The 18711-nt window shown below is 42.9% G+C and overlaps 3 protein-coding genes across 6 annotated transcripts in view; 1 reads left to right on the forward strand and 2 right to left on the reverse strand.

Annotated features, from left to right (window-relative positions):
* Positions 1–18711, forward strand: part of si:ch211-150o23.3 (deleted in malignant brain tumors 1 protein) — a 25094-nt gene continuing 6383 nt past the window's right edge. Inside the window, exons 1-9 of one of the 4 annotated variants that reach the window (XR_009798573.1) lie at positions 2–370; positions 2330–2368; positions 2458–2766; positions 2844–3152; positions 4873–5187; positions 5406–5555; positions 6003–6080; positions 6343–6774; positions 9449–9543. Coding sequence is in view for 2 of the 4 variants with exons in the window: in XM_061844677.1 (XP_061700661.1) it covers positions 340–370; positions 2330–2368; positions 2458–2766; positions 2844–3152; positions 4873–5187; positions 5406–5555; positions 6003–6046 (1197 nt within the window). In the remaining 2 variants the exon portion in view is untranslated. Of the gene's footprint in view, positions 371–2329; positions 2369–2457; positions 2767–2843; positions 3153–4872; positions 5188–5405; positions 5556–6002; positions 6081–6342; positions 9038–9448; positions 9544–18711 lie in introns of those variants that run through there. The other 3 variants (XR_009798574.1, XM_061844694.1, XM_061844677.1) reach the window with 3 other exon arrangements.
* Positions 9061–14305, reverse strand: LOC133513701 (emerin-like). The gene is made up of 6 exons (XM_061844707.1): positions 14009–14305; positions 13822–13923; positions 11306–11337; positions 11164–11189; positions 9812–9868; positions 9061–9613 (listed from the first exon to the last, which is right to left on the reverse strand). The coding sequence occupies exons 1-6, from the start codon at positions 14088–14090 to the stop codon at positions 9403–9405; spliced, it is 510 nt and encodes a 169-aa protein (XP_061700691.1). The 5' UTR covers positions 14091–14305; the 3' UTR covers positions 9061–9402.
* Positions 14831–18711, reverse strand: part of dnase1l1l (deoxyribonuclease I-like 1-like) — a 7891-nt gene continuing 4010 nt past the window's right edge. Inside the window, exons 5-8 of the mRNA XM_061844720.1 lie at positions 18328–18440; positions 18078–18235; positions 17865–17961; positions 14831–15131 (exon numbers count right to left, since the gene is read on the reverse strand). Of these exons, the coding sequence (XP_061700704.1) occupies positions 15051–15131; positions 17865–17961; positions 18078–18235; positions 18328–18440 (449 nt within the window). The 3' untranslated portion in view covers positions 14831–15050. The remainder of the gene's footprint in view (positions 15132–17864; positions 17962–18077; positions 18236–18327; positions 18441–18711) is intronic.

Here is an 18711-nt window from a genome sequence, read left to right on the forward strand (position 1 = left end):
CTGGTGGCCGCTTCGAGAACTGCCAATCTCGCCGGATAAACGTGCCTCTTGACCCAACTTAATCCCGACATCGGACGTCAAATGCTCGTGACGACTTCACGCTCCACATGACCGAACTCGGCGTCGCTTTTTTAACCGGGAAATACCTGCCCCTAGCATGGAGTCGATTTCGCCACCACTCGGTCAGCCCGAACCCTGAAGCCGTTTAGCTTACTTAGCTAACAAAAGTACTTTAGCTCATATGCTGCACGTTCGTGTAGCTTCCCCCCCACCCCAACACCGCGCTCGCCGGGCGTCAACCCGACCAGAGTGTTTGATGGAAAGGTGAGGGGCAAAACCATGCTGGCATTCCTCCACATCCTGCTAACGGGTAAGCCAAGGCTGCTAATCGTCGCACGGTATGGCTAACGGTCAGCTAGTCGGCTCTGTTTGTCTATACTTTTACTGCAGTATCAAGGGCTAGCATGACAAGGGTTTGAACTCCACCGCTGTATCACTTTGGTTTTGATATTTAAATTATCTCCAGCGGTATTTGTGTCACACTTGCAGCTGCTCTAACATTGTAAAACCTTTTTAAATTTAAAATAATTCACAATGTGTGGCTGGAAACAATTACCCAACAGTTCAGAACCCAAACTCAGTAACCCAGGTTGTTAACCTTAACTATGCCCATAGACCCTATTTCTAAACAAACCGTACTTTGGAACCCATATTCATGTTCTTTTTTTTTTTTTCCTTCAATTAAACCCATGTTGCTTGAAACCATAATATTTCTATCCCACCCTGACCAAGCTATAAACCTGAGCGGTGGCTCGAAATTCGACACTGAAACCTCAACTCAGGCTTGAATCCCCATTTGGAATTTTTACCTTATTTAAAAACTCAACAGAACCTTGTAAACCGTCTACAAAACCTACTTTGACCCCCCAAATTTAAAAGTGCAACCCAGACTGTGGTTCGAAACCCTAAACCACAGATGTTTAATCGGTGGCCCGGGACAGATCCGACCCGTCATATCATTCGAGAAATTAATAAACCTCATGTTTCTTGGGAAAATATCAAAATTGTAAATTGCCTTCACTTGTAAACATGTCGCGATATTCCAATCATTTTTTTTGTTTGTTTTTTTAAAATACCCGTTTTAAAAGAAATAGGATTACATTTGAAAACAATTTTATAGGCTCCTGATTTCAAAATAAGTTATCCATCAATTTGTTGTGTATATGTAATTATATGAGATAATTCATTTATACGGGTTCTCAGTGATAACGCTTATCCGAGGGAAGTCATAACTAATGAGCCTCATGACAAAAATGAATTTGACACCCCTCCCTAAAACCTTGTTTGAAACCCTAACCCAGGCTCGAAAACCTGAGCTCGAGCTCAAACCCTTGCTATAGAGAACTACAGTAATCAGTCACAATTTTGTACCCTAAATTGGTCTTTTAGTGTCTTAGAAGTAATTATATATTTTTGAAGTGGTACAGTCTTTCCAGCAAAAAAAAAAAAAAAATCAACGCTACATTGTACAAAAGAGGGCTGCCAAAATTTGTGATAATGGTGTCAGAAGTGTAGACGTTAACCCATTCACAGGTAGGGTGGCAATTTTTTTCGCCTTATTGAGATAAAACTAGGAAATAACACTTGTTTTTCGTTTATGGTTAAGTTATATGATAACTTTACTAATTTATAATCTCGTCTGCCCACGAGAGGGTACTTGGGACAAAAATAGGACCTTGCTCATTAAAGGATATATTTTTCAAGGGGGAAAAAATGGAGGATATAATGCGCGATAATCATGATGTCCCAAAAATCGGACGCTGTCCACGAATGGGTTAAGACGGGGGGTGTCAAATTCAAATTCACAGAGGGCCAAAATTTGAAATTGAACAAAGCCGCGGGCCATGGTTGAACAAATAAACCTTTCAATACGGAACTAAACAAGTGTGTAATACTCGTAATACCGGCGGACCTGCTCTAATATTAATTTTAAGTTGCCTCGCGGGCCAAATACAACGACACCGCGGGCCAGAGTTTGATACCTGTGCCTTAAGATGTGTTCTAACATGCTAATGCAATACAGCTAATGTTGTTGCCACAAATATGACGGACACATTGTCATTAATGACAATAGACCATTTTGATTTGTGAATCAAACTGCATCAAAGTAACCAGTCCACCATCCATAAACCGGATAAAACCAACCAACCGAGGAGGGTTTGTCGGCATCTTGTCGGGCGGATGGATTCTTTTAAATTCGGCAGCACAGTAATACGAGTTGAAATCTCAATTTTTGTGACGATGATTTTAACTTCTCCTTTTGTAAAAGGTTTGCTAGGGGTTCTGCGGGACCGAGTCATTGCCTTCGGTAAGCCAGAATTTTGGAGCAAAAATTGCTCTCCCGCCAAGACGTAGCGACGCAAAGCGGTCCTCCTAAATGTTGTTTCCGGCCCTCAGAGAGGATCCGACTCGTGGACGGCGAGAACAAGTGTTCCGGCCGCGTCGAGATTCTCCGACATAACCAGTGGGGGACGGTCTGCGACCACGGCTGGGACCTCCGCGAGGCCGACGTGGTGTGCCTGCAGCTGGCCTGCGGCTTGGCCGAATCGGCCCTCCACGGGGCGGCTTTCGGTCCGGGCCGGGGGGAGATCTGGCTGAGGCACGTCCAGTGCTCCGGACACGAGTCCAGCTTGACCCGCTGCGCCGTCATCCTGCATAGTCACACCCACTGCACCCATGAAAATGATGCCGGGGTGAAATGCTCAGGTGAGACGACGGGTTGAGTGCGTACGGGTGTGGCTACTTGCGTGCAAATGTTACCCCCCCACCCCCCTCACCCGCAGGTACCCTTTTCACCCCCATCCTCTCACTATTATCACCCCACACCGTGTTCTCTTCCGGAGAGGCAGTCCGCTTCAGCTGCGGCGCCTTGTCGGGTCACCACGTCAGGGACTTCCACCTGTACAAGCACGGCGTGTCCACGCCCGTGGTGACCCAGCGGGCCGACACGAGCCAGTCACGGGTGGAGATGACCGTCGCCGCCGTGGACACGTTCCACCAGGGCAGCTACAGCTGTCGCTACAGGGTCCAAGGCAGCTCGCCTTCTCAGCTGCTCCGCTCTCCACCGAGCAACTCCGTCAACATCACCGTGGGTGAGTCACGCATTCTTCTTCCGACGCACTGCCCATTCAGTTTTTGTCAGATTATTATCCCCCCCCCCCCCCCACACACACACACACACATTTTATTTTCATAGCAACGTGGATATTTTATGATGGTTAACTGGTTTTCCAAGCACGTGCCCAATCTTACAATCTGTAAGAAGCCATTCCAAATACAATACAGCCATTTATTTTTTCTACCATTTTTTTTTATCTTGCGTTAACACTAAAATCAGGTGGTTTTCTGAGCCGCTTATCCTCACAAGGGCCGCGGGGAGTGCTGGAGCCTATCCCAGCTGTCAACGGGCAGGAGGCAGGGTACACTCTGAACTGGTCGCTAGCCAATCGCAGGGGATATCGAGACTAACAGCCACACTCACAATCACACCTAGGGGCAAGTTAGAGTGTCCAGTTAATGTTGCATGTTTTTGGGATGTGGGAGGAAACCGGAGTGCCCGGAGAAAATCCACGCAGGCACGGGGAGAACATGCAAAATCCACACAGGCGGGGCCGGGATCGAACCCGGGTCCTCAGACCTGTGAGGCCAAGACTTTGCCAGCTGTTCCACCATGCCGTCGATCTTAATCCTATTTCAAGCAAAAAAAAAAAAAAGAAAATTCACCCCCCCCCCCCAAAAAAAATTATTTTTTTTCCTCATTTCTATACTTTGGATTTGTAACCTTTGAGGGAGTTTACTATACTCAATTTTCTTGCTCGCGGTATATACAACAATGGCTCTGTTTTATCTTAAGGGAACTGTACATTTCCATCCGGACTACTTCGTCGCAAAAAGTAATTTCTTTAGTGTTGTGCCATGAAAAGATATACCGTAATTCCCGGCCTACGGAGCGCACCTGGTTACAAGCCTCTCCCAGTACTTTTGTAAAGGAAATACCATTTGGTACGTACATACGCCGCAGTTGTGTAAAACCCGCAAGTGCCCACATTGAAACTCGAGATATTTACCAAGAAAGACGGTACACAGAGAGTTTAACGCCAGCGCCGCCGCGCTAACAGGGCTGGACCGGTAAAAGTCACTTCCTCGGCACATATATTCCACCTGTATCACTCTTACCTTTTCCGTTCGAGTGCCCCCTTGCAGCCGTTAGAAAAAATGCACAAATTAACCGCATCACGGCATAAACAGTGTGAAAAAAGTCGCGGCTTGTAGGCCGGAAATTACGGTAATAATTTTTTAGTATTATTGCTTTTTCTTTTTTTTTAATAAACGGTTTGTAACTCTTGTGTAATTATTTTGCAGTACTAATTTATTGCAATAGTATTTTCTTTTTCAATTTATTGGTATTATTCTTCTTATTAATCCGGATTCATCATGAATTTGTATATAAAATAATCTAATCAGAACATTTTTCAATATGTATATTTAAAAAATCCAAACATAATCCTAATGTTGTTATTATAAATAACATAACTTTAATTTTTTAAAAATATATCTACATATATTAAAATATTGGTTTAGGGTTAATAACTAATATATATAAATAGAAATGGGTGATGCAACTCTACCCAATCATCATAATAACGATGTGTCTGTTTCCGTCCGTGGGAAACTTTAGAAATGGCTCTCGTCAAGTGTGGATGACAACACGCGATTGTCTTCCACTGGGTTTCCAGAAATGTGATGGTTGGAGTCCTTTTAGGGAGATCCAAAGAGCTCGAAAGACTGATTTCTTCTTTGGTGTGATCACAGTGGAGCTCCTGACCCCCCAGCACTGGTACAACACGTCCTCCGAGGCCCCGGCCGGTTCCGTCATCAAGGGCCACAGTTTTAACATCACGTGCTCCACGCCGCAGCCGTACCCCGGCGGCTCCTTTCAGCTGCGGCTCATCCGCCCCAACGACACCGTGCGCCACTCCCTGCCGGCCCTCAGCCCCTCCGTCACGTTCACCTTCGCCGGGGCGCAGAGCTCAGACGAGGGCTACTACTACTGCCTGTACCGAGTGCAGCTGGGGGGGCGCACCTTTGTCTCCAGAGAGAGCCAAGCCCTGCCCATATCTATAAGAGGTGACGTTTCTTCGGCTGCCTCATTATGCGTGACCGGGGTGTTGGTTATGAATAAAGTCGTAGATTAAAAAAAAAACAATTGATGTGAAGAAGCCACATCCTGTTTAGTATACGTTATTGTCAAGGATGAGAGGACATGAAGGCTAAGAGGGGGGAAAAAAAAAAAAAAAATCACCAAATAAGATGATGATAACCCAAAAAAATCCTCCATCTTTCAGACCCAGATTCAGTTCTCAGTCCAGTGACGATCAGTTGGCTGGTGTCCGGCCTGACGTTCGTTATTGCTGTCATTATAATAATCGTTGTGGCCAAGGTGCTGTGCAGCAAGGAGAGGAGACCCTCCGAACTGGAGCGAGAGACCAGATCCAGTAAGTCAGCTTGCACGAATCAATCAATGTCACATGCTCGATGGCCATCTACTCCACCGCACACAACACTGTAAAAGTGTCATCAACAGAAAACTCAGGGGCCGCACTACCGTTATACTTTCATATTGAGGTGGGGACCGCAAAATATCGCCTCGCAGGCCGCAAACGGCCCGAGGGCCACAGGTTTGAGACCACCGATTTAATAGGTCTTGCAAAAATATGGAACTTTCCATTAAAGAATTACATGCATTTTTATTTTTTTTTTTTGTCTATGTCCTTTTTTTCAAGTACAAAACAAAGCCATGTGATAGAGTATATTTTTTTGCTTTTTTTTTTTCCTCCCCTTTAAACTGAAAGTCTGCTCTCCAGGATCATCTCTCCGTTGTTTTATTCGAAATCCATTTTTTTGGTGGCGTCATCGAGCCAACGACTTGTTTCCGTCCACAGGTGTGGAAAACACTTACGTTGCCTTGTCAATTAATAAGCGATGATGTCACGTGCACCCGAGCGCAAGGCTGAGTGGAGGTATGTACGCGCACGCTATGTCAACATTTATTATTCTGTAATAACTGAAATAGATCTCGATACTGAGCCACTAATCCGTAAAACTCCATCCAGCATTTATGAATGAATCCCGTTTTATGACGTCACTTTGGTCCTTGCGGTCCAATGATGTCAATTTGTAACCCCACCGGCTATTGTCTTTGCTTTGATTATCGAACCCAAACGGGTTTGATCAAGATATTTCGTGTACTGTACGGCTTACTTGCTATTTTGCCGTCGATAGCGTAGAGACCGCGTCGGAAATTAAAACGGAGCTCGGGTTTCTGCTTTACGACACTGGGGAAGCGGACCGTGGACAGAACCAGTTGGCTTGGCCGGCGACCCCATAACGACAACCACTTACATCGCAGATCGGATGGTACAAGTTTCCCACTGTATTTTTAATTTCTGTATCGTCACAACATCTGCTAACTTTTACAGCGTGTGGAGATATGGAAGCGTGAAATTAAAACAAGCAAGTAATTCTTTTGCTAGCCGCCTTTTTCCAAGAGTGCGTCTGTGAGCAGCCATTCAGAATTTTGCCTCGCTTGTGCGGTAACGGCGCAGCTGACTTCCATCACCACCAACCCGAGTTCCTCCGCTCATGACTTGACAGCTGAGCCGGCCGGGCAGAGGCCAAACTGCACAGAAGCACTACTATGTCCGTGCCAAAAAGGTACGCAGCGTCGCGAGTCTTAGTACTTAGCGCTTATCTGTTAGGCGAAGTTGTCTACGTGGGGGTCAGGGAGTATTTGTGTTTTTGTATGGTACGTGCCAGCACTAGTCAAAACATGGTACTCTGATTAATACTGCGTTTGTGGAATGGGTACTCAATGGAATAATTCATCGATGTAAGGGGGACGGTGACAAGTTAATTGCCTCTTAACGGTTTCAGTCAAAACTGAATATTAACTATGGTATGGCAGACTTCTTGTACTGGGGATCGTCATACAGTATCGAGCAAGAAGTCGTGTTGTAACGCCGGATATATGCATACAGTTAACAAAATTAACACAACAGGTCACGGCAAACTGCAGTTCATTATCTAGTTTGCTTTGATACATTTTAACACTGAGCGTAAAACGGTTTAATCGTTTACAGAGAAGAAAAGTATTTGAACACCCTGCTATACTGCAAATTCTCCCACTTGGAAATCATGGAGGGGTCTGAAATTTTCATCGTTAGGTGCGTGTCCAAGAAAAATCCAGAAATCACTATGTATGGTTTTTTTAACGATTTATTTGTCTGATACAGCTGCAAATAAGTATTTGAACACCTGTCTATCAGCTAGAATTGTGACCCTCAAAGACCTGTTAGACCGCCTTTAAACGTCCACCTCCACTCCATGGATTATCCGGAATCAGATGCACCCGTGTGATGTCGTTCGCTGCATAAAGACACCTGTCCGACCCATACAATCAGTAAGACTCAAACATGTAACATGGCCAAGACCAAAGAGCTGTCCAAAGACAGCAGAGACAAAATTGTAAAACTCCACACGGCTGGGAAGGGCTACGGCGAAATTGCCAAGCAGCTTGGTCAAAAAAGGTCCACTGTTGGAGCATTCATTAGAAAATGGAAGAAGCTAAACATGACGGTCAATCTCAATCGGAGTGGAGCCCCATGCAAGATATCTCGGTGGGATCTCAATGATCCTTAGAAAGGTGAGGACTCAGCCCAGGACTACATGACAGGACTTGGCCGATGACCTGACAAGAGCTGGGACCACCGTTTCCGAGGTGACTGTTGGTAATACACCAAGACGTCATGGTTTGAAATCATGCACGGCACGGAAGGTTCCCCTGCTTGAACCAGCACATGTCAAGGCCTGTCTTAAGTTTGTCAATGACCATCTGGATGATACAGAGGAGTCATGGGAGAAAGTTTAGGGGTGAGATGAGACCAAAATGGAACCTTTTGGTCATAAATCCACTAACCGTGTTTGGAGGAAGACGAGTGATGAGTTCCATCCCAAGAACACCATCCCTACTGTGAACCATGGGGGTGGTATCATCACCCTTTGGGGGTGCTTTTCTACACATGGCACAGGAGGACTGAACTGTATTGCGGCCATGTATTGTGAGATTTTGGGGAACAGCCTCTTTCCCTGTCAGAGCATTGAAGATGGATCGTGGCTCCGTAAGAAGCATATCAAGGTTCTGGCGTGGCCTAGCCAGTCTCCAGACCTAAACCCAATAGAAAATCTTTGGAGGGAGCTGAAACTCCGTGTTTCTCCGCGACAGCCCAGAAACCTTCAAATTACTTATTTTCAGCTGTATCACACAAATAAATCGTTAAAAAAAATTGTACATTGTGATTTCTGGATTTTTCTTTTTAGATTCTCTCTCTCACAGTGGACACGCACCTACGATGAAAATTTCAGACCCCTGCATGATTTTTAAGTGGGAGAACCTGCAATATAGCAGGGTATTCAAATACTTATTTTCTTTACTGTACATAAAACATGGTGAGTCTGTCATTGAAAATAGCAAAGAGGATTTTAAAATGTGACGATTTGACTAAATCTGGACCCGTTGGACACGGGCGGGGCCTTCTCCAGCCGTTTTTGAATTCATGCTAAATAATATACGTGGCCTATGTACGGACATAAATAATCCTCGCGCCTGAGGTGACTGAAATCGAGCAATTCGCGTTCAAAGTTCGCGTTCCGGCTCAATTCGCTATTCACGCACGTGTATTGAGAGCTGCTTCGGGCTCATTTGGCACAATGTGACTTTCCAGCATTTAGCAAATTTATGCTAATGACAAACTCCACTAATTTATGTACCTGGTTCGACAGAGCAATGATTTATGGTGTGAATGTTTTTTTGTTTTATTTTTCTTGTGAAAGTAACCCATCTATGCATTTTGTCACTTGTGTACATTGCTGCATATAAATATGTAAATGTCATTGTTGAATAAAATGCGATTGGGACGAATGGATTCCACACATCTCGGTCTTTTTTTTTTTTTTTTTTAATGGCATCTTTATTTACTATTAAACATTTCTGAGGGTCATACAAAAATAATCCAGCCGAGAACATTTCTATCAGGTAAAGTGATGAAAGTGACACGCGACGCGTTTCTCGCAAAAACCGCTTGAGGCACTTGAGTTCGTTCCGTCGGAGCTCGTCTCTTGCGACGCGACGAGGACCGCGCGGGCCGCCTTTAAACGGGAGTGACGCTCACTTCTCATTTAGTCACAAGACGCTGGAAAGCTAAAGAAAATAAAACCTCTCTTTGGTAAAATGTCATTTACAGTTCAATAGCCCCACAAACCGGGCACAATATATATTTCTTTTAATCATTCTATTTTCCTGGTGTAATCGTTTGTCTCCATGTTGGAAAAGACGAGGTAAAGGAAGACCACGGCGACGAGAAAGAACGCCAGCTGGACCCAGACCGGGATCAAGCGGGACGACCGAGGTTCTTCGGAAACGTCTTGGTGAGATTTCACGGGCGCGGCTCTCGGACTGGCGCTTCTGTACGGGGACGCTGCGTCGTAGGCGTAGTGTCTGGAGGACAAACGGGAACTCTGTCACGCGCTCGCTAGTAACGTGATCCTCACAAAGAACCCAAAAAGTCTCTGATTAGACACTGGTGAGGTCTGAATGGATTCTTAGCCAATTTGCATCTTATTGCAACTTCACTGTGGGACGATCTTGATCAGGGCAAGACAAACGTTACTGCTACTTTTCAGGCAAAATACTCACTCCTGTCGAACTTCTCTCTCGGTCCACTCCGGTCTTGCCCTCACGTAAACTCTACTACTGCAGATAGAGAGGCCTCACAAATGAGTACATCAAAATAAATACACAAAAAAAAATCTAAATTAGAGATTTGCCTCTAAAGATAACACAAAACTGTCGTAATTTCCGGTCTACAAGGCGCACCTGATTATAAGCCTCACCCAGTACATTTGTAAAGGAAATACCATTGGGTACATACATCAGCCGCACTTGTGTAAAAGCCGCAAATCCCACATTGAAACAAGGTATTTACAATGGAGAGTTTTCAAAGTTTTCATGCCTTAGCTTAGCTTATCATAGCAACAACACGGTAGCACGAACTTGGTTGGTTAAAATAAAACAAACAAACAACAACAGCTGCGGCAGCTACACAGTAGCAACACGGTAGGACAGCACTAACAAGTGCCGGTTAAAAAAAAAAATAAATAAATCACTGAAACGTGGCAGCAACGTGCTAACGCTAGCGCCGTGCGAGCGCAACGCTAACGCGGGCGAATGGTAGACCGCGAGGAACATAAGGCGCCCGCGAGGTATGTCTAAAAATACCATAGGGCACAAATTACTATTATTTGTGCTTTAGATTCTGAATCTGACTTGCTTACGTGAATTAAAAATTTAAAATACCTGTAATGTTATTTACTACAATAAATTAAAACAAAAATATTTTATGTACGTGTAATGAACTGAGCCTGAAATTTGCCGCAAACAGGTCACGTAGCCCTTCATACGATCGGCGCTCACGAAGTAGCCCTCAGGCTCAAAAAGGTTGCAGAGCCCTGCGCTAACGCTAGCGCCGTCCTAACAGGGCTTGTTTAAAAAAAATAAACCATACAGGTAAAAAGCACTGAGACACGGCAGTAACACAGCAGCAACAGGCTAGCGCTGCGCTAACAGCGAAATATACGCACATACGTGGATTACTCACAAAAAGACTTTGCAGCACGAGGAAGCCGTACCGGTAAAAGTCACTTCCTCGGCACATATATTCCACCGACGTCACTCTTACTTTTTCCGCTCAAGTGCCTCATTGCGGCCGTTAGAAAAAAATGCACAAATTAGCCGCATCACCGCATAAGCCGCAGGGTTGAAAGCGTGTGAAAAGATTTGCCGCGTATAGGCCGGAAATTACGGTACGTACAGTATTTAGAAGTAGAGATACTTTAAGCCTCCACTGTCAGCCGTAGCGCCCGCAAAAATGGAGCAAAAGCGTCTTCTGCATTTTCGCCCGTGGAGGCAGCACTTCATCGCAAAGAAAGTTTACCTTTTTGTATGTCCCCTGGAATATTTGAACGCTGATGCAAAATGTGCCGACTTACTTGTCTTCGGGCAAATCACGCCTCGTCTACAAAAATACAAAACAATGATGGTTATTAAAATTTAATTTAAAAAAAAAAAAAAAAAAGGTAAAGTGGCATGAAAATATCGTGCATTGGTGTAAAATATGAATGTCTTACTCACAGGTGTACTGTAGACGTAGGTCACTTCCTCCTCTGAAATAGTGGTATAAAAAAAGAATTATTTGTGGATATCAAGGTAGCCGTGGTAACTTACAAATGACCACAAATTTTCTCATGCATTCCAAAACCTGAGATGATGGAAGTTAGGGAGGGGGGTGGGGTTGGGTCGGGCTGGGCACCCCAACTCACCCCCCCCCCCGATTCAAAACAAATTGGTCAACTGTTTTTTCCTGATTTTTTTTTTTGTTTTTTATTATTATTACTATTACGTAAGCGTTATCTTGCCTTCACGTCAGCAGAAATATAAATACCATTTTTTTTAAATGAACGATAGCCATCCAAACATGTACAGCATGTAAACGTGATGGTTAATAAACATTTTGACTTTCCTAAAGTGAGCCGTCAAACTGTGTGGCTCGGTTGATTTACGTTGTGGAAGAAAAACGCCGCACCACCATCAGCTCCCTTACAAACGTTGCAAAGGTCACGCATGGAGATTTATTGTAGATATTTTCACTTTCGAAGCACATCCATCATTTCAAAAGTTCTCAAAATGTCACTGAATGACTCCGCGACCTCGAAATGCACGGATGAGAATGACCAATGTTGAAAAACACTAAAAATGTCTTCCATAGGCACAATTTTTTTTTTTTTTTTTATAAAACACACTGTTAAATGTTGACCTCTGGTCACTTCTAAGAGTGTAAATACGGGGCAATCATAACATTTGGAAAACTTAAAATATGAGTCCAAATTACCAAAATAATTTTGCCAAACTAAAAATGTAGACTGAGTGAAATTTGTATCAAATAGGCTACTGCACAAGTTATACTTCAGAAATAAGTACACAAGTGATTAATATATATATATTTGTGTGTGTGTGTATATATATATATATATATATATATATATATATATATATATATATATATATATATATATATATATATATTGTGTGTGTGTGTATATATATATATATATATATATTATATATATATATATATATATATATTTGTGTGTGTGATTGCATTCAGCTGGATCCTACCAACTGACTGCTTTTATAAGTTACTCCACTTTTGTCTCCACGTTTCATGTCAGTGAAAGCGTTGCACGACAATATTGAAGCGCTTTGAAATCCAGAAGCGGCTTCAAAAACAGTCATAATCGTCATCCTGGCAACTCAACTCAAATTAATAGCGCGGCCCCACCTACTGTGCGGGTGTAAATTAAGGCAAGCGGTATGTTGCTTGTCAAGACTGTGCCAGAGCGAAGCTCCTGCAACTGTTGCTCAACTGGATCACTTGTGACGTTGAACACACGTGAACTCCTCCAAACTTCAACTCGGCATCTCTGTAAAGCTGCTCCATAGTTTTATTGGAAATGGGCAAATGTACGTTCGTGGCAGAAAACAGAGGTTGTAACTGTGTACATGCGTAAAAATATATGTAATAATAATAATACATGTATTGTTTCATCGTCAAAAAAAAAAAAAAGACCGGATGGCTCATTGGCCACCAAAACTGAATTCGCCATCCGCCATCTTGATACTCCCAAAACAAGCATGTCGGCATGTGCAGCGACAGCGATTTAACAGCGTTAAAATCCCCAGTTTCGTGGCTGTGTGGAAACATTCCACAGGTAAGTCAGAAATATTGACTTTGTTTGTAAAGGGTTTTTTTTTTTTTTAATTTATTTTCTGATGAGCTTAATTCACTTGAACAAAGTTTTGGTTACGGTTGTTGTTCACTCTCTGCTTCACCTTTATAGGCCGACGGTTTTTCGCGAAAAAGCAATGTCAATATTTTCCCAAACTTTGTCATTGGATAAGCAAGAAAATACATTTTCTGTGAAATTTTTGATAAATACATTTCATAATACAGAACTCTGCAAATTGAATTTGCCAGGAAACAAGTGTAAATTTTCTGTCTGAAATAGAATGTCGCAGAGACAACAAATGAACAATGCGTTTAGCATGTATTTTCCCGTTGAGAGTCCTTATTTGCAAAAATATATCGAAGTGATTGACTTAAAATTGAATCTTTTAATGACAAAAAAATGCTTAGTTTTTTGCTACGTTATGATGATACTCCTTCACAGCGTATTTTGGGAAAAGCTAATATGTCACGGAAATCGGGCCCGAGGTAATATGCAAGGTTTCTTGGTAGTTACGGCGTTATATGTCTTTCCTTTGCAGTCTGCCTTTTTTGGCTTCCCAAAAATCCTTCATGTCACCGGAACTGAAAAAATGTCAAGCTCACACGACCAGTTTTAATTCTACATGCCAAACTTTGAGGAAAACCTCCACCATAATCCAACCTTTGAGAGATGTTCTCCACAGGTTTTGGGAGTACCAAGATGGCGGCCAACTGGGTGGATGACAGTCGTAAATTGTACTCCATCAGTTGCATTGTGGGATATGTAGTTTTAGGGGTGGGCGGGACAACGCTGCCACCCCTTCAAAAATGTAACACATGACAGAAATCCAAGACTCCAAATGAGTATCAAAAAGCACGTTACCTTCTTCCCTGTAGTAGGTTTTGTCCGGTTTTGTCGGTGACGCCCTTTTCCCCTTCGCCATCGCCTCTCTTATTTTCTTCTCGTACAGATTTCGGGTGGAGTCTTGAGTACAACACAAATATGTAATGAGCAATAATAACAACAACTTAACGCCGCGCGGAGTTCGCGAAGAGATTTGGCCGCTCACCGAGGACAGGACCGTGTTTTATCCCGTATTCGTCGAGCAGATCGCTGATCTCGTCCGCGGACTTGGCGCCCAGCGTGTACATATTTGTGGAGATGATGATGATGATGATGTTATATCTGACTTGTACTAACTAGATGCGGTCTGGGTTGCTAAAAATACATAAAGTGGGAAGCCCTCGCAAAATGCGGGGACGCTCCTTTTCCTGCGCTGCTCGTCTTCAATGCGCTTCCCTGACGAACGGTTGTGTACTCCGTCCTTCAATTTCGCGCTGACGTTGAAAACAATCGCACGTTCGGCGTGTTTACTTCCGCCCTTCACCGCCATTTTTTTTTGCAGTCGCGTCTGTCAGTACAGCGCCGCCAAGAGGCTGGCGGCATTAGGTGCATAGTGAGGGCGCTATTTGGAGGAGCGGTATCGATACGTCGTCAGTGTGTATTTTCTTTTTGTATCATATGCAGACCATTAAAGAATTGTTTTGTTTTTTACAAAAAAGAGAAAAAACACAGGTAAGCCATCTTCCTACTAGACCTCGGATCAGCAGTAAAAAATGGATGGATGGAAAAATAATTTAATTTTGGTAAGACTACAACTGCAGTAAACAATATATTGCTACGATTATTTTAAATTAGTTGCGAGGGGTCAAATATGATCGTCCAGTTCTAAACTCAAACAGTGATGTTTATATAAAAAAAAAAATCCAATATAGCAGTGATACATTTCTTGTCATTATCAGCGAGACTTGCACATAATTATGTAAATGAACAGAATGTTTTTTTATGATGGTTGAACATGATTATTGTTTAAAAGGACCACACGAGACAGATGGATAGATAGACAGGTAGATATTTTAGACTGGCACAATATTATGTAAATGAGCAGAATGTATTTTTATAATGGTGTAACATGATTATTGTTTGATAGATAGATAGATGGAAAATAATCAGATAATTTTAATAAAACAGCACTTGTCAGGGCAGATTCAGAGATTTTTTTAATCAATTAAAAAGCTAAAAAATTAAAATAAAATTCGAGCCGATTCGATCTACAGCTCACTTCGCAGGAGGTAACGGTGGTTCGGCTTCAGGTCCACCTCGACGGGGAAATGGTCGCTCACCGCGAGGGCCTAATGTCCAAGCACAAAGAACTGGACATGAACAATAAATGAATAAATATGTAACAATCAAGATATATATTTTTTAAAAAAGAAACACTATAACTAGTAAATAATACTATAATTAGATTGTTGTACAAAAGTTCATTGATTTCAATATTCTAATCAAAATTATAATTAAAATTCCAAACAATTTCACGTAAATGTTATTTTTGTCATATTTTCCCAAATAGTTCATACATATAGTCCGCATAATTTCCACGTCATCAATTATTAGCAAATGTTTTTGAACGAACCTCTCAGACAATTTGGGGAAAAATAAAAATACTTCAAATGCTCTGTTCCGAATTATGACGCGCAGCAACAGGTTTCAAGAAGTGAAAATTGTCAATGAATTCGAAGCAGAGGTCTTGTTTACCGAAATCAAAAGTTATTCCAAATAACGATGACATTTCAACATAGAACCTTTTACTTGAGAGGAAAATTCGTTACAATCCCGACGTCTATTTTAATTTTTTTTCGGGAGAGTTTTTGCTTGGATTTCTTGGAGATTGTTTATTGTCATTCTTGAAGATGAGCTTGTTTTAAAAAAAAAAAATGGCGATTCAACCTGTCAGCCCCAATAACAGCTTGACATATTTCTTCAATAGTTTATTTTTCTATATTTAGTGAATGCCCAATTCATTTCTCGCGTTGGGCCAGTAGGTAGCGCAGCGCAAACGTCGTCGAAGGATCTGCATAAAGTTGTTGGAATGAAACCACTGATCTAAAAAAAAAAAAAAAAAGACCGGATGGCTCATTGGCCACCAAAACTGAAGTCCGCCATCTTGATACTCCCAATACAACCGTGGCCACCTGTTTAACTTGTTTAATCGCCGGTTCCGTGGCCGTGAGAAAACATTCCACAGGTAAGTTAGAAAGGTTTACTTTGACACTGTTAAAGCTTGTTTATAATTTTTTTTTAATTTTCTGGTGACCTTAAGTCACTTGAACAAAGTTTTGTTCATTTTTGTTGTTTTCACCGTTCACTCTCTGCTTCGCCTATATAGACTGTTTTCGACCACGTGACCGCATCCGGGGCACCTGGCCGCGTTGGATGGGTTCACTCTACTGACGCGCCGTTCATTCTAATGCTCTTGGAGTTACACAAATGTTCGTACAACTGTTAAAAGTGACGCATGGTGGCTAAAACGACTTTGGAATGTTATCAGGGCTCATTAGATGTTTTTTCAAGAAACCGTTATGACGGGAAGTGCGCTTTGATCGACAATATCGACCCACAGGCTTTGGAGAAACACAAATGGAGCACACAAATGTGGGCATGGGTAACCTATCCGGACATCGTCCACTATGTGCTCTTCTCGACAAGCGCTTATAGCACGGACCGACTAAAGAATTACAAAGGTCTGGAGGCCTAAAACCAATTCATCAATGCCTGGGTTCGTCATGCGGCGGTATCCTTTGGAAGCAACCTGTCTCCACACTGCTAAGGTTAGTGTACCGCACAATGAAATTTAAATATGGACAGTCAGGATTGTGTTAAATTACGTTGATTACACCAATGAGAGAGGTGTAGATTATTATTTTCATTTTTGTTACCGAGGGGGAGAGAGAGATTCGACCGGGACGAGTCCCGAGTGGAGCCCGAACCTTTTTCTCCACTTCCTCGGCTACATTTTTAACTCAACTCACAAAACAGCTAGCGGTGCGGTAACTCGTTTTTTGCAAACTTATTATAATGAAACAGAAAATACATATTTTGGAGACATGCTTTGCATTCACACACGAGTGTTGCGCTTTGCCGACAGATCGGCTCTGCTAATACGAGACAGCCACAGTTGTCGCCGTGTGGTTGCTAACTGCTCCGTTTTCTCGCACTGGTTCTTGATCGCAGCTGGCGGTCGAAAGAAAGATGAAGTTTGAGCAACCGATAACATAGCAGTGCACCCCCATTCATACGCCTTTCCAAAATGATTCCTACTTAGTAACGTGTGTTTACGTGAATTCACCAAAACAAGATGGCGCCCGCGTTCTAAATCAATAGGTGTGTGACGTCAGTCGAAAACAGTTTATAGGCCGACGGTTTTTCGCCAAAAAACGATGTATTTTCCCAAACTTCATCAGTGGATAAGCAAGAAAACACATTTTCTGTGAAGTTTTTGATTAATTTCATAATACAGAACTCAGCAAGTTGAATGTGATTTTCAAACGCAAGGAAACAAGTTGAAATTTTCTGTCTGAAATTGGACGTCGCGGAGACAACAAGTGAACAACGCGGTTAGCATGTGTTTTCCCGTTGCGAGTCCTGATTTCCATAAATATATTGAACTGATTGACTTGAATTTTAATATCTTTATGAGAAAAAAAATGCTGAGTTTTTTGCTATGTTATGATGATAGTGCTTCACAGCGTATTTTGGGAAAAGTTAACGTCACGGAAATCGGGCCCGAGAGTCACGGCGTTCTATGTCTTTCCTTTGCACTTGGCCTTTTTTGGCTTACCAAAAATCCTCAAGCTCACGTGACCAATTTTAATGCTACATACCAAATTTTGAGGAAAAACCCTACCATAATCCAACCTGTACACCCTGTCCTCCACACGTTTTGGGAGTACCAAGATGGCGGCCAACTGGCTTCAACCAATCGCCATACCGCTCGATGCCGATGCGCTATCAGGTCTTTTTTTATTTTTATTAGATCAGTGAATGAAACACGTTGGAAAGATACTGTACAGTATTTACAGTACCTCATCCTCAGTCAGATGGAAATTTTCTTTAAAATTGAACGGCTGAGCAGAGCCGGGCACGACGGTGGATATGATCTCACGTCCGTGGACGATGATCCTGAAATTGAGATTCAAATCGTCACGATAATCCAACAACAACAAAAGTAACACGACTTTCTTGTTCTTCTTCTTCAAAATTATGTCATAACAACCAAGCAGAGGCCGGATTCCGACCTGTCGTACGCACAGCGGGTCTTCTCCCGAACGGTCGTGTCCTGCTCGTCTCCGATCAGCCACCGAAATTTCGGGTCGCTTCTCAGCCGAACCGCCCGCCAACCCTTGACGGTGACGTACCCGCAGGCGGCGTTCAGGTCGCCCAGGATCATCGCGTTCTGTGCCGAAAGGAAAATTCCAAGTCCCGTTTTTTTCATTAATATATATTTTTTTTTTTTGGGGGGGGGGGGGGGGATTTCTAAAAGAGCACCTGCGTCTTCCACTTCCTGGAAATCTCTTTGAACACAACATAGAGCTCGTCCATCTCCTTCATGGCACTTTTGGGACTGGTGTGCTGCCCGATGAGGACGAGATCCTTCATCACTACAAACAAAACAAAACAAAAAAACACGCGAGGATGTTCCTTAGCGAGGGGTCGGTGCGGTTTATTGGGTACCAAATTGTGTAAAAAAAAAAAACAGTTCCACGAATGCGTTTGAATATTTGTTACGCGACCGCAGCGACGGATGCTAATCGCGAGGCTATCTATGGCGTTTTCCGTTATGTGTTAGCTTTAAGCTAGCTGGGGCCACTCCGAAAGTCAACGTGTTTGGTTGTTTTAAATCTAGAGCTCGTGCACCTACGTCACCGGAGT

The sequence above is a fragment of the Syngnathoides biaculeatus genome, chromosome 2 (genome assembly GCF_019802595.1).
Source record: "Syngnathoides biaculeatus isolate LvHL_M chromosome 2, ASM1980259v1, whole genome shotgun sequence".
In the NCBI taxonomy this organism is placed as follows: Eukaryota; Metazoa; Chordata; class Actinopteri; order Syngnathiformes; family Syngnathidae; genus Syngnathoides; species Syngnathoides biaculeatus.